Below are 26,625 nucleotides of genomic sequence, written 5' to 3'. Positions count from 1 at the left end.
CTTTTTTTAGTGTACACTGCACAGGATAAGTAATTTTAACGTTCCGCTTATCTGTAACGGCAGGATTAAATGAAATAAAATTTAAAGTGGTGTTATTATAAACTCTAAACCGTGAACTCAAGAACTATAGTGAACCATAACCCTTAAATTGTAAACTCAAATTCTTAATCATATATTGCAATCTTTAAGCACAAAATTGTGACCACAAACCCTAAAATATGAATTATATGCAATCTATAAAGATTTCAACTGATGTTGATAGTATCTTTCAATATTTTTGTAATTTATCAATAAAATAATGTGTACACACTTTTGATACATAATTTGAGTATGAAAATGATGTGTTATCATGTGATTGGATGATAAAATAACACTTAATCACATAATGACATATTATTTGTGTACTGAAATTATATACTAAAAGTATATACTCATAGCATTGCTCATAATATATATCTAACAAATTATATTAAAGTAACATTTCTGTAAAATATTTGAGTCAATTTGTGTCATGTTAGGTTACTTTCGTGTGAACGATAACACTATCCAATTTAATTTTGAATCATATCGAGTTGATCTGAAATAAATTTTGTGTCTGAAAAACTTAACCTTAACCCGATTTTTTTCATATCGTATTGCATTGGGTTAACAGCTCATGTTGAAAATTGTCAACTATAATATATATATCTTTTGTGTATCAAATTATAGTTTTGTTTATACTTTTACTCTGTTTTTGTTTTATATTTCATTTTTATTTTCTAAAAATAGAAAAAATAAATTTTTCTGATATCTTTTCAGGAAATTAATTAAAATAGGCAAACGAGTTGTCATTTATAACTTTTTTAGGCCAACTTTTGTACTTTTTACCTTCATAAGCAAACTCATATTTTTGTTTCAATAATACATTTTTTCACTTAACTAATCTTCTTTTTACCATTTTCATCATTCTTTTTTTTCTCAACACTCCGACGGTAACATATTCTAGCTATTTTCTTTGTCATTCATCATTATCATATACTAATTAAATTTCTTATATACAAATTGAAACTTGTATTCAAAACTTTCAATCAAAAAAAAATGTTTGGGATAAAAATCAAAAACTTTAATGATGATTTGTGAAAGAGGTTGACATTTATTTAGTTAAACAATTACATTATTTGTATATAATCAATATTTGTTGTATTTGTCAAAGTGAACAACTTTTGGTGCCTAAATCTAAGGGAAAATGGAAATCGTCGTTTATATGGTAAATTGTATTTGGGGGGTTTTGCGTGGTTTGGGTTTGCAGGGTTTGCACTTGCATAGTTTACGTTTGTGTTTGTATAGTTTGCGTATATGTTTGTCTATTTTGTAGGTTCCTATTTGTTCCTTTTTTGGGTTACTTAATTGAATTTTTATGTTTCCAAGAAAATTGATAAGCTAATATATTTACTTAAATATGGTGGGTATTGAGTAGATGAAGACGATAATAATTTAAAATACATTAGTGGAGTTCAAACATTTGTATCAATAAATAAAAAAATAAATTACTATAGATTCATAGAAGTAATGTCTTCTCTTTTGTGCATTACCAAAGTTGTAATATTGTAAAATTTTATATGCAAAACCCGACCACCTCCAATGATTTACCATATTTGTTAAAAGATGATTTTTATATTCAGATTATAATGAGGCTATCTAGGACACATAAAATGAATCCGTTATTTCTTATAGTGTTTACAAGGCCTATAGAAGTCAGAACCAAGATGCAACAACAACAAATCGAACTACAACCAGAGGTTCACTCATTTACAGCCATGGATGAGGTTAACTTTTTAGATAACATATATTGTGAGACATAATCGAAAAGTGTGCCCAAAGATGATGGTGTTAAGGTTGGGGTACATGATGAAATAGCAAGACAAAAAAAACCTTTACGAGCTATACCAAAGAGATGTTATAAGATGGATGATGTTCTAATAAATAATTTCCAATCAAAGGAAGAAGCATATGGTGGTTGTGATGATTGGATGATGATGTTAGTGATGACAGTGGTGATAATGTTGGTGATGATAGTAGTGGTAATGGTAGTGATGATGGTGGTGAAAATTAAATGCGTCTTAATCATTAACTAACTATAATATATATTCTGATACTACTTTTCGATTATCTAATGTCAATAATTCATAATATATCAAATACAATGTGGCTACTTTGATCGCATCCTCAACACTGTTTCCTTATAACTTTGACATTAAAGTTTTACTGAGAACACCATGACTCACAAATTTGGCACTTAAGAAGTACTTGTCTCTAAAATTTGATAAGTCCATTATTATGTATTTAGTTATATCCGTCTCCCTACTAAACCTTAACCTAGTCATCAGAGCAAACTTAATCGAGTTAAATCTACAATCAACTCTATTTAATCTAAACCAAAACACCTCTCCTAGCTCACCCTTATTCATTTGTCAAAAGAATACATTATGTAATAAGGTCAAGCTACATCTATGTACTTCAATATTTAAAAAGTGTCTAAAGTATGTTTGTTTGAACAATATCTTCTGGGCTAAATTTAGTTTTACTCTTATATGTTTCACCATATTTTTATGACTATGAACATTGATCGTAACTCTTAAATCATTAGCATTATGGAATCACCTCTCTCTTACCTGTTCATTAATTGAAAATTTTTGTAAAAACAAATTTTTAAAATGTACATTTCTATTCATTAAGTAATTAAACTAATTAAAATTTACAAGTGCAAACACATATTATATTATGTGAATAGTTTCCTTTGCATAGTTTGCATGATACTGCATGGCTTGCAAGGTATGTGCAACATTGCGCAATACCATGTTGCTTCTGCAGGACATTGCACAATTTACAGGGTCTGTGGGATATTACGTGGTTTGCAGGGTTTACGGGACATTAGGCAATATTGCTTGGTTTGCACGGTTTGCGGGACATGGTTTGCATGGTTTGCACAATTTGTGGGACATTACACAACACACATAATGCATGATATTGTAAGGTTTGCAGGGTTTGCATGATATAGCGGGGTTTGCACGGTTCCTTCCAAATTTATGCGATTTTAGCCCAATTTATGTTCGTCCATGGTTACACTTTTAGACATCTATCTCACACTATTAACGGTCAAATTACAACTCCAATTAACTACAATTACCATTAATGATCAAATATAAAAAAACATAACAAAATGGTCAATTTAGGATTTGAATCTAAAACCTAACCACTGAGGGAACCATCACAACCAACGTACATTTTGTCTAATCCTATTTCAATCAATCAATCAAACAAAACTCAACAAACAATACTCACAATGGGTTTTCCCAACCGTTAGACAAAAATAGACAAATCTACGAAATAGTAAATATTAACTTATCTATGAAGCAATTGTCGATGTCTTCCTACTTCTCAAAATTTTGTGGCTTGTTAGAGGTGTTGCTGTTTGTTCAAGGCTCCTACTCCAAGGGTAATCGTCTGTGGCTTGTAGTCTGAGACTTCTATTTTCTACTTTGATATTTCTCTTTTCGGTTTAGTTTTTTTTCTAAACTTAAAGATAAAATAAATATAAAATTTACCATTTCTTATAAAAATAAAATGGGTAAATGTTTCCCTATAAACGTATAAACGGTCGTTTGTCTATTTTAATTAATTTTCCTTTCTTTTTTTTATTTTCATTATTTCCCCTTCAGAGCATAGTCACAAACCCAACACCGAACAACCATCTTCAACCTCTCTTCCCCTCTTTCATTCTCTCATTATTTTCAAAAACCCCCCCGTTGAAATCGGGCTCTAACCCTAGAATTTACCCTTCAATTTGAGTATAAACTCACGGGGTTTTAGGGGCGGGTTAGAGTCTTTCGTTGTTTATTTATAATCGAAATGAATAACGGCGATAACTCCCGTAAGCTTGCTAGCACTACCAAGCAAAACGACAGCTTGAGATTGTCGTTTAATGGCTAAGCGCGTGTATGAGGACTGGAAGGGCAGTAATGTAAGAGTTCTTTACATTATGCTTTCTAGTTTTTGGATCTCTGTTAGTTTCTAGTGTTGATTATTCGTTTTTGGTTTTATTTTTTTTGTATCGTGATGAAATTAGTGGGACTTTTAGGTTTAGTGAATTGGGTTTGAATTAGGTTTTGCCATTGGAGGTCAGTTTGCGTATGGATAGTGATAAGAGTTGAGAGCTTTTGATTGGTTACTGAGAAAATGGAAGGAAAATGGTCAGAAAAGCGAAGTTTGTGGTTACTCTGAGTGGTTGCTTTTAAAGCATCAGTCGTTGCGATTATTTATCACTGATAAAGTAGATAGCGAACAACTAGTGCTTTGCGGTTTTGTGGTAATAGACAATAAAAAGGAATTGATGGAGTAGTGGCTTGTTTGGTTTAAGTCAACTGCCATGTGTATTTGTGATTAGTAAATTTGTTTCCTTCATGTTGAACAAGGAAAAGAAGTTTTTTAGTTAACAGGAGGATAATTTTGGCTGTGTGAAGGGGCTGTCATGCTTAAATCTCAAATTCTGAGTATTATGTGATCAATTGTGTGGTGTTTGTTAATATCGGTGGTGCAAGGGTCATAGATTGGTCAAGAGTGTTGCTTTTAAAATTTTAATTGTGAAAATGAGAGATTAGGATATATTTAATCAGGATTGAGATGGAAATTGAACTTTTTGCCTGGAAATGAATGATAGTTGTATCAAGGTACGGATTTGGGTTGGTATCTGTGCTTAGGATTGAATGATAGTTGTAGTGCTGTAAGGATTTTCATGGATTTAGTGTTGGTGGCAGCAGTGGTGCTCATGTGAAAACATTCTTTTTGCATCAAAGGCTGAAAAAGTGTTGACCATTGGGAATAATCCAAGTTTGGATGACGTGATGTGAGGTTCTATCAAAAATGCTTCTTGTACCTTAGTGGTAATGGCACAGTTTTGGTGTTGGTGCTTGTAGCCATGTTGCGGCACCAATACCAAAACTATCATACATGACATGCATTGTTAAGCAGCCATTCCCAAACAAGAAGTTAATATGAGCTGCATTAGTAGATGACAAGGTGAATAAGTCTTTTAATGGAAATTCCCAGTTAATTCTGTGCCCTTTAAGGAACTACCAAGTTGGTTAGCCAAAATATATTGGATGTTTATACATTCTCTTGCATGCTTGTTATCTAACTAGATTTTTGAAACTTTATCATACGTTTTTCATACCTGTTTTTATTTTTAATACTGTATAATAGAGGCATACAGGTGGTTATGCAATTATTAGTAACATGAATTTCATAAGACCAATCAAGAAATGCATGGAGCAATGAGCAAAGCACTCTAACATCCTTAAGCTATTTAATCAACATTTTGCTATATAATCATATCTAAAAGTATATAAGTCTGATTTGAAAATGGACATGAAAATCTTTATGGCTCCCTGCTGGCTTAATGACTTCCACTGAACTGGTCCTTCATGGCAGATGCTATCTTATATTCTGTATGGATGCTAGAGTCTGTTTTCAAGGTCCACCTACTGCTCTATAAAACCATGATAGTGATTTGAATTTGACATAGTCCATAGATAACAGTTGCTTTATGGGCCTTTGTTATTTTACATAATAGAAAATTCCATGATACTAATACATACATATTTTGGCAGTTGGTGGTGTACGCTAAAAGTTTATATATATTTTTTAGTTTTTTTTTCTTTTAATCATTGATATTACCTTATCCAAGATCTCATTGTTATATTTGTAATGTATGTTAGATTGTGAAAACTAACAAATAGCATATTACATCTTGGATGAAATTGTTTGAACTGTGATCAGTGTCTGTTGAGTCTTGCTGCCCTTTTTCTTATTATTCACAAGTCTATTTTCAGGTTTCAACAATTATATGAGAGTGAGTAGAGATATGGCGATCATTAACTTATATATCAGGAATTTGAGTCACTGCAGTGCCAGATTAAACTTTCTGCCATCTTTCCTTTATTTTCCTCGGAATTTCTCTCTTTGGTCCATGAAGAAGGACCCGGATCTGGAACTGGCCTTGTCACGGAATCGTCGATGGATAGTTAATAACCAAATAAAGAATATAATACTTAGAAGTCCAAACCGGGTTACAAAAGTTAAAGATCTCCAGAAGAAGTTCAAGACTCTTGATCTTCAAGGGAAAGCTATGAATTGGCTTAAGAAATACCCTTGTTGCTTTGAGGTATATTTGGAGAATGATGAGTACTATTGTCGATTAACAAAACGAATGGTTAGTTTGGTTGAAGAGGAGGAGTGTGTGAAAGGTATGCAGGAACCAGTGTTTGTGGAGCGGTTGGTGAAATTGTTAATGTTGAGTAGGAATCAGAGGCTTAATGTTGTGAAACTGAATGAGCTTAAGAGAAATTTTGGGTTTCCGGATGATTATATAATTAGGATTTTACCTAAGTACACAGATACATTCCGACTTGTTAATTATACTGGGAGAAAGAGTTCTATGGAGATTGAACTTGTTTCTTGGAAACCTGAGTTAGCAGTTTCAGCAGTTGAAGCCTCAGCTCAGAAGCAGGGTTCTGGGCCTAGTTTTTCTTGCCTCTTGCCTTCAACTTGGGCTAAATCACGGGAAAGATTTCTTGAATTCAATTCAACTCCTTATATCTCTCCTTATTTGGATCCTCAACATTTGCAAGAAGGATCGAAGGAAACAGAGAAGAGGACAGTGGGTTTAGTGCATGAATTGTTGTCTTTGACCTTGTGGAAGAAAATGTCAATTGTGAAGCTTGGTCATTTTAAGAGAGAGTTTGGTGTACCTGAGAAGTTAAATGTTTTGCTGCTAAAGCACCCTGGCATTTTTTATGTTTCAAATAAGTATCAAATATACACTGTTCTTCTTAGAGAAGCATATAATGGGCCAGAACTGCTAGAGAAGGATCCACTTGTTCTTGTGAAGGATAAATTTGGGGAGTTGATGCAGGAGGGACTTCATGAATATAACCGGAGACGCCATTTAGAAAATTTAGAAAAGAAGAGGAAGAGGGGCATGGTTCCGGTAAGATCAGAAGCAAGGAAGGATGCAAAAACTGAAATTTGTGAACAAGATGACAGTGGCAATAAGCCGAGGGGTCTATTTGACCCTGAAGAAAGAAAAAGATTCTATAAAGTTCTTTTTGATGATGGTCCCCCATAAGTTGGAAAGTGGTATATTTTCTGTATTTGGACTGTTTCCTTTTTGTGTCTACATCTTCACAGTTATCAGAGATCAGTATCATTTCATCCTATCTGTTAAGAAGTCATTTGTTGCGAGCATTTTATGCCAAGTAGATGCTGCACTATGTATGTTGATATTAACAGAATATAAGATGCCCTTCAGTTTTGCACTTCTGATATTAGATGTGGCGTTGAACCCTCTTTTTTTTTTTTTTGTGAAAATCTGTTCCTGGGATTTAAGAGGTAGACATCAAATGTTATACTGGGCTTTTGGTTTCTAAGTCTCTAGAGTGCAAACGTTATGAACCTGGTGATGATTCTATGTCATCAGCCTCTAACCACACTTTTTTCTTTTTTAAATATTCTAGTATACTCTGGCTGAATTGACTTCATTTTAACCATTTCTGTATTTACCTCTTTGAAGCTCTATGTTACATGTTTGTTATGAAAAGAGATGATTGAAGAATATTTCAATACATTGATTAAAAAAAAAAGTACAATATTATATAAGAAGTGTATCTGACTACTCTAAAAAAGCTATTAACTATGTCTATCTAACTTAGAAAAGATATCTATGTATTTTTTATTTACATGAGGTCTCAACACTCTTCCTTAAGTTGGAGTATATAAGTCATATGTATCAAGGTTATTGCAAATATAATTAATTCGAGGGCCTTGGAGAGATTTAGTAAAGATTTCAACAAGTTGATCGTTTGAATTAACATGACTTGTGGTAATGTGGCCAAATATAATCTTCTCACGAATAAAATGACAATCAATTTTTATGTGCTTTGCCTTTTCGTGAAAAATTGGATCGAAAGAAATGTGAAGTATAGTCTGGTTGTCACAAAGTAATGACATTTGTAATATATCTACAAATTTCAACTTTTGAATTAATTGTTTCAACCAAACAAGTTCATAGGTAATTAAGGTCATAGCAAGATACTTTGCTTCTGCACTTCATTTGACCATAACATCTTGTTTCTTACTTTTTCATGATATGAGATTTCCTCCAATGAATACACAATACCCAAAAGTAGATCGTTTATTTGATGGTGAACCTTCTAAATCAGTACCTGAATATCCAACAACTTGTATATGACCCTTATTATTATATAGTAGACTTTTTCTTAGGGTTTCTTTGATATATTGTAGAATCCGAATAACTACATTCCAATGATAATCACATGGCTAACAACATTGACTGAAAATGAAAAGTCTAATCGTGTAATGGTGAGATAATTAAGTTTACCAACCAACTTTCGATATCTCCTAGGGTTTGCAAATGGCTCCCCTGTCTAGGTAAGTGCTTAATATTAGGGTCCATGAAGTCTATAAGTTTGCAGTCTAACATCTCTGTTTTTTTCTAGAATATTCAAAACATATTTCCTTTGAGAGATAACAATTTTAGACTTAGATTGTGCAACTTCTATGCCAAGAAAATACTTGAGTGGCCCCAGATCCTTAGTTTGAAAGTTTCTAAATAGATGTTGCTTGAATTGCTCAATGTCGTTCTGATCACATCTTGATATAACAATATTTTTCACATAAACAACCAGATAGATACAGTCCTTGTAAAGTATGTCTATAGAACACAGAATGTTCAAACTTGCTTTTTCGCATGCCAAACTCTTGAATCACCATGTTGAAACAACCAAATTAGGCATAAAGAGATTGTTTCAAGCCATACAAAGAATAATGAAGTTTACATACCAATCCAGACTCCCCATGAGCAACAAAGCCAGACAGTTGCTCCATATAAATCTTCTCTTATAGTTCACAATAAAAAAAACATTTTTAATATCCAATTGATGTAGCGACCATTGTCGAATAACAGTCATGAACTGAAAGAGGCAAACAAACAACATCTTAGCCATAAGAGAGAATGTTTTATAATAGTGTAGGTTGTATGTCTAAGTATAATCCTTAGCAATTAATCAAGTTTTCAATCTGTTAACCTTACCATCTGAACCAATCTTAATAGTATATATCCACTGGCAACCAACAGTGGAGTGTCCAGGAGGTAGAGAAACCAATTCTCAAGTACCATTGACATCTAAAGCAGACATCTCATCAACTATTGCTTTTTGCCATCAGGGATCAAAAAGTGCCTCATGAACAGTGTTATGAACAAATATAGAAGATAAAGTAGACACAAAGATATAAAAAGGTAATGATAATTGATGATAACAAAGGAAATTATAGATGAGATGAGAATTTCGAGTGGAACACATACCTTTGCGAGTGGCAATAGGAAACTGATCAACAGGAGACAGACCTTAATAGTGGAGGAGGCTAGAGCAAGAAGTGGGTGCACAGAAATCTCAGACATGCACTGACCAACGTCATCCTCTACAAGATAATGAACAAAATTGGTACCAGGCAGGAAAGTCAATCGGGTGAGAAAAAGGAGACATAAGAGCATGCTTAGAAGGTGAACTTAGGAAAGGGATAATAGATGGTAACAGAAGAATTTTTAGAATAAGCGATCATCTAATGAAGAAGAAAAGTAAAGAAATGACTTAAAAAAGGTAATGTCAACAGAAAGATAATATCGGTGTGTCAAAAAAATAACACGATAACCTTTCTAAAGACAGGAGTAATCAAGAAATACACATTTGAGAGCACAAGCAGTTAGTTTATCGCGACTAGGAGATGAGTCATGAGCAAAACAAGTGCACCCAAAGACACGAGGGAAAAGAGAATATAGGGGTTGTTCAGGATATAAAATAGAGTGAGACAATTTTTGTTGTAAAACTGAAGAAGACATTCAATTTATCAAAAAATAAATAGTAAAGACCGTAGTTGACCAAAATCGGAAGGGAACATTATTATGTATAAGAAGGGTGCGGCCAGTCTCAATGAGATGTCTATTTTTATGTTCGACAACCCCATTTTGTTTAGGGGTATTGGAGAAAATTTCAATATATTGATTCAAAGAAAAGTACAACATTATATAGGAAGTGTATTTGATTAATCTAGGAAAATTATTAACTATGTCTATTTAACTTAGTAAAGATATCTATGTATTCCTATTTTACACTATGTATTCTTTATTTACATGATATTTTAATAGATATTTTAACATTTGTGAGGTTGACTGGGGCATTATTCACATTAATCATCACCTGTAAAATGAAACAGAGACTTATCGCAGCTGCAACCTCAGTGGGCAGTAAAGTTTTCTACAGCTATAATTTGGGGTCACTAGTTCTTTGGAGAGTACCCTCTGAAGTTTTAGGAGCATGGATAGTAGTCTTTTCTTTCTAAGTAGTGTACCATAATCATTTCTGTCTAAATGGTGGATGAATTGCACACAATTCAAAAGTGAATTTTAAGGGAATACAGTCATGAGAAGTAGGGGTAGGCCAGATTTTTAAGGTTTTAATTCTAGTTGCCCTGGAAATATATAATTTTCAAGTATTAGTCGGCATTTTTATCCCTTTTCACATTACATCAAATCCTGTATAAATGGTTCTGCCCAAGAGAAATCTGTAACAGCTGGTATTTCAGCTGTAGTTCCTATACCTGAACTCTTTCGTTTTGCTTTGAAATTAGATGCAGCAGCTGAGACTTTTCATTTTAATGTTGTAGCCTATTAAAATTAACGCACCTTCTCATTGTTCTACTTGTTTTACTTTTCTGTTGCCCTGAATCATTTCGTGAACTGTCATTGTTTGCTTTAGTTGTCTCTTTTACCTTTTTAGAAATTTGATCTAGTGAAAAACTATAGAAGCAATATAGATGATGAACCAGAGATGGTTTTGCAGATCATTTCATTATAAATTTTCATTAGATTTGGAGAGGAATATTGGTGTCTTTTAATGTACGGTTTGAGGTTTGTTATGTTTTAAACATTGCTACTGGTTTCAGGCATTTGTTAAAAGAGCATTAAGGCAACAGAAAGTTGGCTGAATCCAGTAGATATACTGTTCATTTAGGCTGTTTTGCTGTTAGACTCCCGTAAGGCAACTTTACCATACAACTTATAAAAGAGGGAAATTCCCTCGTACAAAATCTCAATTAGAGAAGAAGGCCGAAGGACTATATCCCTCCCAAGTTTTAACACATTCTTAAAGTCACACTTATGAGATTTGAAAAACTTAAAGTCTTATCTATGAGTTAATTACTATTAAAATTTATTGTCAGAGACAAGGGTAAAATTGTTATTTTATTAATAATATTAAAAAATATAAAATTTATTATATTTTCCTCCAAATTTTTAAAAACTAATAACTTCACCCTTGTTTAAACTTTTCTAACTTTTCAAAGTCACATTCCTCCCTCCCCCAAAAATTTTTTTTTCTTTTCCCTTCTGACTACCATCTCCTACACTGATGACCTCCTATCTCCACTATAAACAATTGGCCAATGCATGAGAAGGGATTTGAAGCAAATCTTTTTATCAAAGATGAAGATATTCGATGAAAAAGAAGAAATTTATCGAGATCTTCTCTTCGACAATGAGACGAAGAGGTCTGAAGATCTCTTTATCTCTAATAAAGAAATCTGCTCTAAATCGTTTCTTATGTACCGACCAATAGTTTAGGGTAGAGTGGGGAGGTCGTCAGTGCTAGAGATGGTGGTTAGAAGGACGAAGAAAAAATTTAGGGGAAAGAAAATATAACTTTTCAAAGTTAGAAAATTTTAGGCAAAGGTGAAGTTGTTAGTTTTTAAAACTTAAAGAGAAAATATAATAATTTTTTAATATTATTTATAAAATAACAATTTTAACTTTGTTTTTAATAAAAAATTCTAACAGTAATTGATCCATAAGTGAGACCTTGAGTTTTTCAAACCCTGTAAATATAACTTTGAGAATACGTTAAAACTTAGGAGGGCTATATTGCTTGCGCGAGAGAAGAATTGGGAGGTCTATGATTTTTAGTGCCAATCAAAAAAGTATTAGGAGAATCTCAGATTTCCAGTTCTACTCTGCCACAGTAAAGAACGAATATAAAATTAATAACTCTATTTTTATAATTATATTAGATAATATAAAAAATAATAGTAGAGTAATTGAGTTAATTATGAATAATTTAAGTTTATCATTTGTTGAAAAATTGCTTCACATTAAATATGTATATCATATTATAAATTTAATAACATAAGATAGTTTGAGTTTAGTAAAAGAACAAATAGGAATCATTGAACATGTCATTGTTTATTTTTTATTATCTCCATCAGCATATCATCAAATATATAAGTAAATGAGGATAAGACTTAGAAAATTAAAAACTGGTGTCAGAACTGAGAGGAATTCAATATATTTTATGTCGAAATCATGTGAAGGATCTGAAATAGTTTTAATGACAAGTTAATTTTTTTTATTGAGTATGATTGAGACATAGGCAATGGTCTAATAAATATGTTAGAGTCCCTGAAAACGGCCGATGATCAATGTTCAGGTGTTTTTTATCTTACCACCTGCTTATTTTTTTATTCTAGGGTAGAAATTAGTTTTATTTTAAAAGAATATAAACATATTAATATATTGCCAGACAAATTAAGGATAAATTCAAAAAATATTAGAAAAAAACACTTTTACTGTTAGCTATAGCCATAGGTCTAGTCCCCACAACAAAATTATAATGAGTACAAAATTTATTAGAAACTGTAAGTAAAAATTTATTAAACTTTTATCTTATAGAATAAAAGATATTTTCAAATTTTTTACTTGAAATATATAATATTTATAAAATTAAATATGAAAATATGTTACAAACTCTCGAACCATAGGTAAGTTCAGATCGTTCGTCTAGAGGAAGTTGTATTTATGATCTATCTTGTTCAAAGATAGGTAACATGTAAGTCAAAGTTCAAATCATAATTAGTTTTATAATTATATTAATATTAAATATTTTTTAGAAATAATGACTCACAAATGTGACTCTTTTGATATTTTAGCACGGTAAAAAACATATTAAAACACTTATCTTGTGTTTTTTGTCATTGTATGTGATCTATTAACGTTTTCAGTGTTTATTATAACATTGGAATAAACTTTCAATATAGGTGGATATATGCTAAAAGACAAACAATCCAACTTACACCATAATATAATCGAGACGATAATGTATATGAAAGATTGAGTAATTGTAGAATTCAAGCTACAAAATCGGATAACAATGGATATATTTGAAGAAGTCAAAAGTTTGGATGTTGAAGAGGAATACAAATTATATAGATATAAATGTAACTTTTATATTATATAATTGAATTTATATGTTTTATGTTCACTTGGAGTATCTTTCAATTTAAAAAAAAAAAAGAATATTATTGGGTACAATAACAAATATGCCCGCATTACTAATGAATTTTATTAATAATAACATAACAAATAAATATTTAAATTTTTCGAAGATAACGTATATAAATTTATCAATTAACTAAACCTTAGATAAGAAAGGGAAAAAAAATTGTATAATGAATTTCAATCGATCAAATTTAGTAATTCGATGAATTGGCATGCAGTTTTAATAATTTCCTTCCGAAAATAGAAAATATTCTTATATATTTTGAATTTTAGATGTTAACAGAATCCAATATTGACAAAATTATTATTAAGAGTTCAAATCTACCAATGTGTATGATCTGGTTTGAAATAGTTTGAAAGTTTTTATAAACCAAACTAAAAAAAATGATTTAGAAATGTTTTAAACTATGTTAAATTATTTTAGATTTTAAATTAAATTAAACTAAAAAAATATAGTCTACTTTGATTTAGATTACGGTTTGAATATATTAAAATCATCTATTTTCAAATATATATTATTTAATAAAATTATAGTTTTAAAAAATATAATATAAACATGTAATACAATATACATATAAGTAAAATGACAAAAAAATATGACAAAACAAGTTGTATATTTAATATCTTATTGAAAAATTTTGTATATATATATATATATATATATAAAAATATATATATCGTTTACGGTTCGAAAATCATTCAAATCATAATCCAAACTGAAAGTTATTTTTAAAAAATTTATCATTCTAAACCAAACTATTTTATAAATCAAACTAAACTAAACCGTATTTTTTAAGTGATTTGATTCAGTTTAATAGTTTGAATCGAATTATACACACCCTTAAATTCAATAATGCTGGTGATAGGTTTTTATTTTAGATTTTATTGCGTGAAATTACATCTCTCTCCTCAAATGGGTTTTTGTTGAATTATATAATTTATATTTTTTTTAATAATATTTTTATGTGTTCAAGATATCCTTCATTAATGTGTTAGAGGAATTCACAAAATTTAATAATTAATAAATATCACGTAATGGAAACCCAAAAGACTTAAAAATATAATTTTATTTTTTTCCTAACATCTTTTGGCTTCTTTAAAAATATATTATTAATTTTTTTTTAAAATTTGAATATTATTGTAATAGTGGATCGAATTCCTACAGGTTGGGTCTTAAAAGGGGCCTGGCCAGGGTTGCAGGCCGGCCGCCCCCTGCCATGTCTGTTTGGACCCAAGAACTTAATGAAATTAACGTACACCCTAACTTTTTCCTTCCCCGAGCGTAGAAATGATGCCTGTATTCTCCTCGTCGTCAATGGAACCGCCATCGCAACTAGTAGAAGAAGAGCAACTCCCGCCGTACGAACACATTCATCAAAACGACTTCTTTCACCGAAAGTAAGTCAACTTCCGAATTATTCATTTATTTGCTACAATGCTATTAAATTAATGAATGAATTAATCAATTCATCAAAATTTGTAGGCATAAGAAGCAGAAGGAAGAGGATATTGCCGTCTGTGTTTGTAAATATGATGCCAGTAATCCAGAGAGCGCTTGTGGAGAGAGGTGTTTGAATGTGTTAACAAGCACTGAATGTACTCCTGGCTTTTGTGCTTGTGGTGTTTTTTGCAGGAATCAAGTATGAATTCTTTGTTTATACTTATATATGGATTGAATTTTGTTATGCAATTACTGTGAATAAGTTGTTCATCACTGGTTAAATTTGGGTTTTTAACCGTACTGATGAAGACTGTTGAGAAATTAGAGAACAAACAATTGAACAGGAAGAATTTAGAGAGAGAAACAGAAAACAGAGAGAAATGAGAGAAAGAAGACAATGAACAGTAATTATCCACACATTTTTCATTTTTCTCCAAGAAACTTTATACATCCTGTTGCTAACGAAAATTGCCACGTCGGACGGTAACAATTATTTAAAACAAAAATTCAAATCGCGTGACCCTCTCCCGCCTCATAAAACGGCGGCATCTCACTAACAAGAATCCTACACAAAATGTTGGCATTTCACTTCCTTCCAAAATGGTAGGTTGCTTCAATGCTTCATTCCTAGAATAGTGCATTGCTTTAAGTGACCGTTGCTCAACAGTACCGTTTTGCCGCGGCAGTTCAAGTTTGCAACACATATCTGGTGGTTTTGCTGAAATTCAGCTAGAGTTCTTTGTGCTTGTATGAATCAGATGATTGAGTAGATTTCATGTTAGGAAGTTTAATTTGTTCCAGACTAAACGGTGATAGGTTTATATACATTCCTTTTATGAGAAGCCGTTGTCATTTAATGTTAGTGATTTTGCATGGATTATCTTAAGATTAAATTTGGAAGTCTTCTTTGTGGAGGCTTATTAATTTTTTGATTTTTGGGTTTGGAAAAGATGTTACTCTTTTGAAGTGATACATTGTTATGATGAACTGTTAATATTGTCCTTTATTTTGGCTTGAATTTTTTGTGAGTTAAATTGGTTGGATGTCGGTGGCCTCTAATTGTACTTGACCAGCATGAAAACTTTGATAATGTTTATAGATTTTCCATGGATAAATATTTAGTCTACTCTTAAAATATTGGAAAAATTGAGGGGCAACTAAGAAAGGCAGTGTTGGTTGGTAGCAAAACATGTATATCTACTCAAGTAATCCACTATGCAAATGAGGTTGCACCTTTTTGTGTATGCACAGGTGTGTACATTCTTCTGTTTGCATTTTTGTTGTTATATTTGTGAGTGAGGGCATCTAAGGTTTGAATTTTGACTGCTTTTGTTTTCAATGATATGTATATTATTTTTTATATGAAACTATAATCTTTCAAAGGGTTTGTGCAAGGTGAATATTATAAGTTTGCACGAATTTTTTACTGAGAAGAGATACCATTCTTGTTGTCAATTTTTGTTTTATACTTGCCGTATTGTGTGATTTTGATGTGAACCTGTGTTATTTTTATCTTAATTTGTCACTTTGCTTGAACATCTCTTGATTTCTTTTTCATTTTCCCAAGAACAGATAGCTATGAGTGCATGTTAATTGATTTCTTCAAGAGGAAAAAAATATTATACATTCACATGCAAAATCAATTTTGTCACAACATGTACATTAAATGTACCTTTCTATACCCTCAGATTACTATTGCATTTATGAGTAGACATATAGTTTTCTTCTCTGCATTTATTATGTTGTTTACTTGCATAAAATATATGAATGGTGGCATGGCTAGAATAAGTCCAAAGTTTGATTATTTTTTGTGTTCCTGAGTTCCCTGTTTATGCATCATGAAGGTAATATTGTTATTTTCTTTTTTCTTGAATTATGATGTTGTATATGTTAACTGCTTCACAGAGATTTCAGAAATGTGAATATGCAAAGACGAAGTTGTTTAAAACTGATGGCCGTGGGTGGGGTCTTTCGGCTGATGAGAATATAAAGGTATTACTTACCAAACTAGCCTTTTTTATGCTGTCATCAATAAAGCTTTCTTTAGTTTTTTTTAATTTGGGATTCTCAGTTATTGAAAAATTCACTCAATAAGATCATTTCAGCATTCTTGATTTCAAGGACAAGATCAGGATATCTTATCAGCTTATCGTTTCATTTGAGGCATGCAAGCATTTTATGGTTTGTTGATTTTGCAAAGCATCTAAATGCATTTTTCATCTTTAAGAACATAACTGATCTTGATTCTTCTTGTGTAAAGTTAACATGGTACCATTGGAATTATTTTTTTGTGTTACCATTTGTTTGTTGGGTTATATTGCAGGCAGGACAATTTATTATTGAATACTGTGGAGAAGTGATATCATGTAAAGAAGCAAGGAGAAGGTCCCATGCCTATGAAATTCAAGGTGGAAAAAAGAAATCATCAAAATCATGCTTATATTACTCTATTTTCCTTTTCTTTGGAAACTAGTTTGATATATATATTTGTGGCCTGGTTCAGGTCTGAAGGATGCATATATCATTAGTCTCAACACTGCTGAATCTATTGATGCCACTACAAAGGGAAGCCATGCTAGATTTATAAATCACTCGTGGTGAGCTACTTAAGTAAGAGTGGAAGTTGGGGAAAAATGGATATACTTTTGTCAATAGTTTGATGCACTTACTGACAACAGTTGTTAAAAGTTGACATTAATTGATTCTTCTTTTGAGTTTTCAGCCAACCAAATTGTGAGACAAGAAAGTGGAACGTATTGGGAGAAATCAGAGTTGGAATATTTGCAAAGCAAGATATTTCCATTGGAACTGAACTGGGTTATGATTATAATTTTGAATGGTATGGTGGTGATAAGGTTCGCTGCCTCTGTGGTGCAGCCACCTGTTCTGGATTTCTTGGAGCAAAATCTCGTGGTTTCCAGGTAAAATTTGAAGGACTTTGTTTTGTGATGAATTTGAATTCTGAAGAAATATGCAAAATTGTCTGACTGTATAGTGTGCTTGAAACTGTGGCCATGAAAATAAAATTTGTTTTTACAGAAACTCTTGCTTTTATGAGTTCTTTTGCTAATATCTTATTTTTAAAATATGCTTTCTATTCCATCTATATGACATGCTAATGTCAAATTAATGTGCAAGTGAATTATAATTAATAATGGCATCAATCGGGTGGTATCTTTATTAAAAAGTAGCTCATTTTACATGACTCGCTGTTTATAATGGACCCACATGCTTTTTTCTTTGGTCTAGATAATGTCTTGCATGTGATTGATATTTGTCGTTCAACTCAAACTATAATCTGGCTGTTGACATCAAGGGTGTATAAAACTGGTTAACCGGATTTGTAAACCGAACCGAAGTTTAGGTTTAGTCAAAGTTTTGAATTGAAACCAAATTGATTTATACATTAACCAATTTATAACCAAACCAAAACTATCGGATAACCGAACTGAATTTTTGGTTACCTAATCTTAAACTGAATTTTAACATTAATATTATAATTATGTCTCTATTATTCAATAACTTTAATGAATTGCATTTTTTTTTTATAATTTTACTAAATTAATTTGAGACTAAAATTAAGTCATTTTTAAATGACAATATGTTTAATATAAATACATACAAATGTGACTTAATCAAGTACTAAATTATTTACATTTTAGATCAATAATGTGCTGGAATCGTAACAAATGATAATCATAAATTTCAATCTGCTTCTTAGCCTTGGTTAGTTAGTATTTAGTATGTAGTTACTCAGTGTAAAGATTGTCTGAAGGGAATGATGTTGGGTCTTAATTGATTTGGTCTATCCGTGGGCCAAAGTTTCTATTTTCTGCAATTCTGTTTTCAGCTTTCTCATAGTATTTTGTTGCTTCATTCAGGCCCTATTGTTAAAAGTGAAAACTGAACCTCTTTTCATAGATTTAGTTGTAATAATGTATTTTTGCCAATTTTGTGCAAATTCTTAACAGGAGGATACTTATCTCTGGGAAGATGATGATGACAGGTAATTTGCTATCCTTTATGATGCATTTGTATGCAACTTGGCATTTCCAATCCTCCGAACTAATTGTTATCATCCGACTTCTATTAGGATTTTTTTTTTTTTAATTTTTATGATTCATTCACTAGCATTTCCTAGTCTTTGTCATAACTGTTTTCAAGTCAGGAATAAATGTCAGTGGTTTCGTTGAATTTGCTCTTATCATTGAATATGATTATTGACATGGCCACCCTGGATGGTTAAATTGGAAAAGGCCAGCTACTTTGGCCATCAATGATTTGTTGGATGGTTTTGTACTGAATTTAATTGTGCCAAATGTACAACCTTGACTTTCGGGGAAAATTTTAGATTAGTATTGGGCATGGATGGTAGATGAATTTCTAGCATTCTAAAATTTTTGTCAGACATGTAAGAAATTACACCTAGAAGGCATCTTTGCCATGCAACTGTAGAGTCTGCTCAAATGGTACCCTCCTTGTTCACTACTTACTTGGGTAATACTGCATGCATTATCGATGAGTATAAATACAAGTACAAAACATTAATGTATCATCATGTAATTAAGTGTAACTTTATCTCTAATTCAAAATCATTAAATTATATAATAACATATTAGCATTAATATCCGTGTTTGTATCCATTGTTTGTACATAAAGTATTGTTGAACTTACCTAGCAGCAATCTCAGAAATATGACTTAAACCACTGAAGAATGGGGCATAAGTCAAACAAAATGCTAAAGCCTCCTTTCCTTTGAAGGACCCTTACAAAACCCTAACCCATCTTGAACTTGGTTTAGATTCCCTTGAGGGATGTATTGTACCTCATCGATGCCAATACTAATCTAATGTATTGTGGTTTGAAGTCTTTTGTATTTATCAAGCATGTCAGTACCTGTCTGCTTGCTCACTTGAATTCTCCTTGCCTCAGCTAATAATAACTACTTCCATAAACATGCCTCTAGAGTGTGATAAATTTCAGTATTTGCACATTGCAAACGTACAGAATGTGATGGCTGTGGTTCACATAAGAAGGGCAAAAGTGCTAAGTTAGGCAGTTATTGACTAACTCCCCACTGTTCCAGCTGTGCTATTATTGTCCAGTTTGCTTTCCGGATTTCAGAACCTAGTAATCTCATGACTGCTTTCACTCGACCATTTTCAACAGAACCGACTTAAGATTTTAGCTGAGTGCTGACCTTATCTATTCTTAAAATGTGAAAACTGATGTCAGATCACACGAAAATTCTAGGTTTCTCAAATGTATCAATATTTTTTTAAAAGCAGACCTTTTTTTTTCTTTCCTGTTGTTGCCGTAGAAACCCACATGAAAAGTGGAAGCTTATGAAGTTTAGTAAATGTGTACGTAATATAGATATCTCTTTAACATGAAGAACTTGTGGCATATGGTTACTGGAAACTCATCATTAACTGCATGTTTTCTTTTCATTTCCTTGGGTGCTTTTGAGGCACCAACTTCTATGATATACTTTTTCTATATGATTCTGTACTCTCTCTAATGTCTATCTTGACCTGCCTGTTTGGTAACAGGTATTCGGTGGAAAAGATACCTCTTTATGATTCTGCAGAAGATGAGCCTTTCACCAAGCTTCTCAAAACTATTGACTCATCAAAACCTGAAATTGATGCCAATGGGAAAAATGACTCCACCGTGGCACTGATTGTTAATGTTAAAAGTGAACCCCTGTTGGAATCTACTTCTGTTGTGCAGCCACCAGAATCAGTTCTGATGGAAGGTGTGGCTGTAAATATTGCACCAAAAACAGAAGAAAGTGAAGAGATGAAATTGTATCCACAAGGTACTCAACAGGCCTTTTCACAAAAGAATGCAATGATATCTCGTATCAGAAGTAACAGTGGATGCCGTAACTATCAGATAGGTCCAGGACCGGTGCCAAGGACGAGGTCAAAGCTATATTCTAATGGAAAGTCGAAAAATCTTGCACAAAAGCAAGTTGATGCAAAACATGTTGCCCAACTCTTGGCATCAAAAGAGGCACAAGAGGAGATTCTCAGGAATGAGGTACGAATTGCCTTTTCTTTAGGAAAGTAGAGTGGAAGAATCTTCCAGCTTGGGTCATTTTAACCTTTAATCCATTGAGTCCTTGAAAGTTTTGAGTTTTTGCAGGAAATGAAGAGGGAGGCCACCTCCCAGCTCTCGTCCTTGTACAATGAAATACGCCCAGCCATTGAGGAGCATGAAAGGGACAACCAAGACAGTGTGGCAACAAGCGTAGCTGAGAAATGGATAGAAGCTAGCTGCTTGAAATTGAAGGCAGAGTTTGATATGTATTACTCCATTATCAAAAATGTTGCCTGCACTCCAAAAAGAACAATTGACCATGAGAAACCTTGCGACAACATAGACAATCCCAATGAAGTGAAGTCATTGGGGTTCTGAAACTGTTGGTAACCATTCTCTTATATCCATTCTACCTCAATTTATCAAACATTTAGAAGTAAGAACTCATTTATAGCTCCTTTTATAGGATTTTCAACTTCTAGATTCTAGCACTAATCAAATTGACATCAATCTCAGAAACATTACAGAGATTCTAGATTCTCTCAAAATTTCTTTCAAGATTGTATTGATACGGTAACATTACGGACTTTACATGTTAATAACCCTAATTTCCGTATAATTAGGAGGGATTGTGATCATACCTTGCTCTTCTTCTGTTGTTATTTAATTACAAATCCGAAGTTCAGTTTCAATCTAAAAGACACTTTGTCACGTTCAAACTTTAAAAGAGATATTTTCTCTTATTTCGCTAGATTTTGACAATAAATTTCTTTAAATGTTAAATTAAAACATGGAAAACACTTTCTCCTTCCACACCCTGCCTCTTCCCCACGACCAAATTTCACCGTTCAATATCTCATCAATATCCCAAGTCACCCACCTCCATTTCACCTCACCCCCAAGCACAAACTCAATTGAAATACATGGCATGACACAAACAACATGATCGAGTGTCATTTTAAGGTTGTAATGTCATAGTGCAACTGCATGTCAATTGCTGCAATCGGGTGGAGGGGACGATTAAGAGGTAGAGGGGTGGAGTATAATGTCAGTGATAGTGAGAGTTTGTGGTATTGATAGTAAAGGTAAAGAAAATCACAATTAGGAGAAGAATAAAAAATGGGGGTAAAATAAAAAAAAATATGTACTAAAAAATTAAAATTAAATAGCAAAAATTGTTTAAATTCTTTTTGTAGTTAAAATTGACGAAAATCTTAATGAGAGGTGAAACAATATCATTTTTTAAAGTTTAAGGGTGAAAAAGTTGTTTAAAAAAAAAAAGCTAATAATCGACAACGACAATTTTGGGTTGGTCTAAAAGTTAGGCTCTCGAACGACACCACTATTGCAATCAAGAGACTCAACAATGACACTTTTCAAGGGTTTCAGAAGTTTCAGCCCAAATGGGGACTCTCATGAAGATCAGACATGAAACACCGTTCAGATTCTTGGGTATTGCATTTCAGATTTGGTTTGGATTCTAATTTATGAGTATATCATGAAAGGACATCTCAAGTAACGGTTGCATGACATGTAGACAAAGGGTGATGATGTAGACAAAATGAGAAAATCGATTTCAATTTGTCGGTTACCGTTAAGTTGGAACATGAGAGTGAAAGTGGTGAGTGGTGTGGCTAATGGGCTGGCCTACCATTTAAATAGGTTCGCCCGTGATCCACAGAGGTATCAAGACAAGTAATGCGTTATTGGATTCGAACTTTGACGCTTATATTGTTGGTTCATGCTGGAGAGAAGGGCCAGCATGTCACTCTAGATGGCAAGTAGGATGGAGAATGTGCCGTCAGAGTACATGAGTGGTGGGAACATGGCGGCGACTATGTTGGTTGTCTTAGTTTTAGTGTGTTAATAATTGAGGTGGCAAGGCAAAGGAGGCCCAGTTGGCCGATGATGATCGACGGGAGAGAAGGTGAAGGAGTTTTTCAGAATTGCTTGTAAGTGTATTAATGAGAAATCAAGAGAGAGGCCGGGCATGAGAGATGTGGATAATATTTTGCCCACCAAGTTAAATTACCAAGTTAAATCACCCTCCAGAAAACATTTAAAATGAATTTACCAAGTTAAATTACCTAATAAGACAAATTGCCCAGTACCAAGTTGTATGTACCGTTGGATAATATTTTGGTGTTAAGAAACGGCAAGGCAATTCCGTATAAAGCAGATTGCAGAATGATAATTGTCCACCCAAACTTTGATGAAATATCTTTGGGGGGGGTCACAATATCATCTATCTAGATATCTATTCATCATCTAATTTTTGTTAAAACCTTTTATTATATATATAGGTAAAATTGTTATTATTATAGTCATACTAACAAAAATATATAATTTTATCTTATTTCTCTCTTCTAAAATTTTAAAAACTAATAACTTTATTTTTGTTTAAATTTTTCTAATTTTGAAAAGCAATTCCCCCTCCCCCCACTCACCTTTCCCTCTCAAGTTTTTTTTTCTTACATTTTCCAGCGAGCTTCTCCTCTCCACCATCTTCGCTTTCAATGAGTTTCTTTCTCAACAACCTCTTTGTTTGCCTTCTCTCTTAACGACAGATGGCTTAGCGGAATCGACAATGACTTTGATTTGATGAGCGAGATTTTGTGGATTCGATTGATTCCACCAAGTCATCTATTATCTAAAGAGAAGGCGGATGGGGAGATCGTGGGCAAAGGTGGACAGAGAGGAGAAGTTGACTAGAAAAAACTGTAGGAGAGAAAAAGTCACTTTTGAAAACTAAAAAAGTTTAAGTAGAGATAAAGTATTAATTTTCAAAATAGAGAGAGGGGGGAGAATGAAATAAAATTATATATTTTTTAATATTATTGTTAAAATAACAACTTTACATATAATATAAAATTTTAACAGAAATTAAATGATGATTGAAATTTGAAAAATCTATTTACCCATCTATCATTTACCATTTAGTTCTACGGTAAATTATTGGTTTATTTTTTCAATAAAACTATGTACACAATTTTTGTGTATAAATAATAATGTGTCATTATATGATTAGATATTATTTTATTTTTAATTTTTAACTATCTAATCATATGATAACATATAATTATTTATATATATATAAAAATTAACTTATAATACTACTCTTATTCTTTTTAATGAAATTAGGAAACTGTCTTAAACACTTAATATAATTTTCAATCACCAATATTATTGAAATTACAAAAGTACCGTAAACTAAATTTTGGCATGTCGGCTGTGGAGTCTCTCTCCTTCACTTTACTTCTTCATCTTCCTCTTCCTCCATTCACCACTCCAAAATGAAAATCATGTTGGTTACGAAGTCTCATCCTCCAACTTCATAAAATCTTTGTAGTCAAATTCAAAAGCTTCAAACTAAAATATGACATCTCTTCAAAAACTTCAAACTAAAATATGGCATCTCTTCCCTATCTCCATTGACCTTTGTCTCATCATCTCCTGCCTCTCTCTTCTCCACCACTCATTCCTCCCTCCCATCTTCCACCCTTTACAACACTTATAATTAAAATTCGGTATCCTCTACACAAATTTTTTAACTAAAATGTATGCGTCCAAAACTCGTTATTAGGGATCGCTAGAATTACTTATATGGTAGTGGAGATTAAAGTCTCACACCTAATAAAAATAATATAAATAAGTGATGTATAAGTGTAATAAATTAGACTTTAACATAAGTTAATTAATTTTGTGTATTATGGGTTTTGATATATATTTATGATAGATGGAGAAAACTTTTTATTAGACTTCAACATGTTGGGTACAATGTTGGCATTTGCAAGTCCAACTGGAAGAGCTCCCAAGAGAACCCCTCGGTATACAAACACATCAAGTATACTTTAATTGGATTATTTATTACTTGACAAGTCTAGACAAGGGTTACTAAATATGGTTCAACACCCAGGGCAACAAAGTTACTTTGAAAAGAAAAGAGAAATAAGCGGGCGATCAAGCTAAGTTTCAATGGTGAATTTGAGATGACATTGGATCTGTTGTCAATTGTTCTTGGGATTTTGGATTTGGTGAGTTGAGATGCTTCAATGTTTGTTGTTAAGATTTCCCTCAAACCATTTATTCTTTTAATTGCAATGCGATTTGAACGTCTGGGTTAAACTGGGTTTGATTGTGTTTGTTGATAGCTACATCTGTTGAGCAATTTTAATATGTTGCAAAAAAGTCTTTTTATTCAATCTTTTATTGACTGTTCATTGTATCGAAACATCTTACTTGTGACTAGTCTCTTGGCTTTAACTTGAAGTATAAGTAACTCGGTATAATATCAAACTTTGGTATTTTTTTATGGCCAAAATATAAGAAAAGAGAAGAAATGTAAATATATATATATATATATAGAAAAGTTTTCTTATGAGAATTTGTTCTACCGAAAGTTTGGGTGAGATTGACATTCTACCTACAACAAGAAAAAAATAAAAGAAAGGAGAAATTGACTTCATGAAAATTCAAGATTGTACAACCTAATGACTTCTTCTTTAAATAAAAAAAAAGAGAGCCATGAGAATGATGGGCAAATGCTTTGAAGTTGCATGGCAATTGGCAATTCCGAAGTTGCATAGCAATTGGCAATTCCTTCCTGAACATTTTCATTTAAAGAGAAGAAGTTAGGAATCATTAACCCAACCATAATCCCATTCCTTCTCCAGCCGCATCCTCTCTCTCTCTCTCTATATATATATATATATATATATAAACTTAAAATTTATTTATGAGGATGGAGGGGGTAGATGTTGACCAATGGAATGGGGCCACTTTGGTGAGTCTTTTGGAGAACAAAGTAAAGGGCCAATGAGCCACGTGATTCCCTTATGAATTTGGAAATTCAAGTCTACATAATTTATCACAACAGTTGAGGACGGCCTCAACGGTCTAAATTTATTTTCATTGATTTTGTCAGTCGAAATATAAAAATCATTTATTCCTCATTTCAATCAACCATTTTAGGTTTTCTGCCATCGAGCCTCGAGACTTGTTAAAAGAGGGGAAAAAAAAAAAAAAGAGAAGTAAAATTGATAACTTCAATCTCATTTATCTGCCAAAAAAAAAAAAACCACGTGCCATCTTTGTGAGAGACAAGTCTGGCGCGACTTTTTACAACTTTTTAATTTTCTTTTTTCTACTTTATTTATTCCTTTTCATACTTTATATAAATAAAGTTTTTTTTTCTTTTTACATATAATCTTATTTTAATTGAATTATTCTTTTTTTTTAAATTAAGTCAATTATATTAAATATATAAAATTTTAAATTAAATAATTCAAAATTTTTATATTGATCTAGTGTTTGCAAGTTTCAAACTTAAACCCTACTAAAATTATATAAAGTTTCACACTTATCCGATCAAATTATCATTTAAGTGATCAATAAAATTATGTATACTTATTTTTGGTATATAATTTGTATACACAGATGAGATATTATTATATGATTAGATGTTTTTTTATCATATGATGATACATATTTTAAAATCATCTAATTACATGATGACACATTATTGTGTATATAAATTATGTACAAAAAATGAGTACACATAGTATTACTCTTTAAGCGATAGAAAATCTCATCCGAATTAGATTGTCCTTTTGTAGTGAATCAACTATACTGAGGTAAACTTTGAATTTAATGATTGATTTCATAACTACTATATTAGATAAAATTAAAAAGTTTGATTTTA

At 32.1% G+C, this 26,625-nt stretch overlaps 2 protein-coding genes across 3 annotated transcripts; both read left to right on the top strand.

The window, feature by feature from the left end:
* Positions 1 to 3,668: 3,668 nt before the first annotated feature.
* LOC123203198 (protein WHAT'S THIS FACTOR 1 homolog, chloroplastic) lies at positions 3,669 to 7,352 on the top strand. Of its 2 annotated transcripts, none has more exons than XM_044619444.1 (2): positions 3,669 to 4,000; positions 5,868 to 7,352. In XM_044619444.1, exon 2 carries the CDS (start codon positions 5,882 to 5,884, stop codon positions 7,160 to 7,162), a length of 1,281 nt encoding a protein of 426 aa, XP_044475379.1. In that variant the 5' UTR covers positions 3,669 to 4,000; positions 5,868 to 5,881; the 3' UTR covers positions 7,163 to 7,352. The 2 variants fall into 2 exon arrangements, with proteins under 2 accessions (XP_044475379.1, XP_044475380.1); XM_044619445.1 differs by lacking the exon at positions 3,669 to 4,000 and adding an exon at positions 4,016 to 5,055.
* Positions 7,353 to 14,639: 7,287 nt separating this feature from the next.
* LOC123203197 (histone-lysine N-methyltransferase ASHH1-like) lies at positions 14,640 to 21,562 on the top strand. Its single transcript, XM_044619443.1, has 9 exons — positions 14,640 to 14,836; positions 14,922 to 15,078; positions 16,785 to 16,871; positions 17,203 to 17,287; positions 17,383 to 17,476; positions 17,602 to 17,800; positions 18,851 to 18,885; positions 20,432 to 20,924; positions 21,030 to 21,562. Exons 1-9 carry the CDS (start codon positions 14,727 to 14,729, stop codon positions 21,300 to 21,302), a joined length of 1,533 nt encoding a protein of 510 aa, XP_044475378.1. The 5' UTR covers positions 14,640 to 14,726; the 3' UTR covers positions 21,303 to 21,562.
* Positions 21,563 to 26,625: the final 5,063 nt, after the last annotated feature.

This window comes from Mangifera indica, chromosome 19, assembly GCF_011075055.1.
Source record: "Mangifera indica cultivar Alphonso chromosome 19, CATAS_Mindica_2.1, whole genome shotgun sequence".
Lineage (NCBI taxonomy): Eukaryota > Viridiplantae > Streptophyta > Magnoliopsida > Sapindales > Anacardiaceae > Mangifera > Mangifera indica.
Note: the sequence above shows the minus strand (reverse complement) of the source record. Positions and strands in the feature narration are given on the sequence as shown.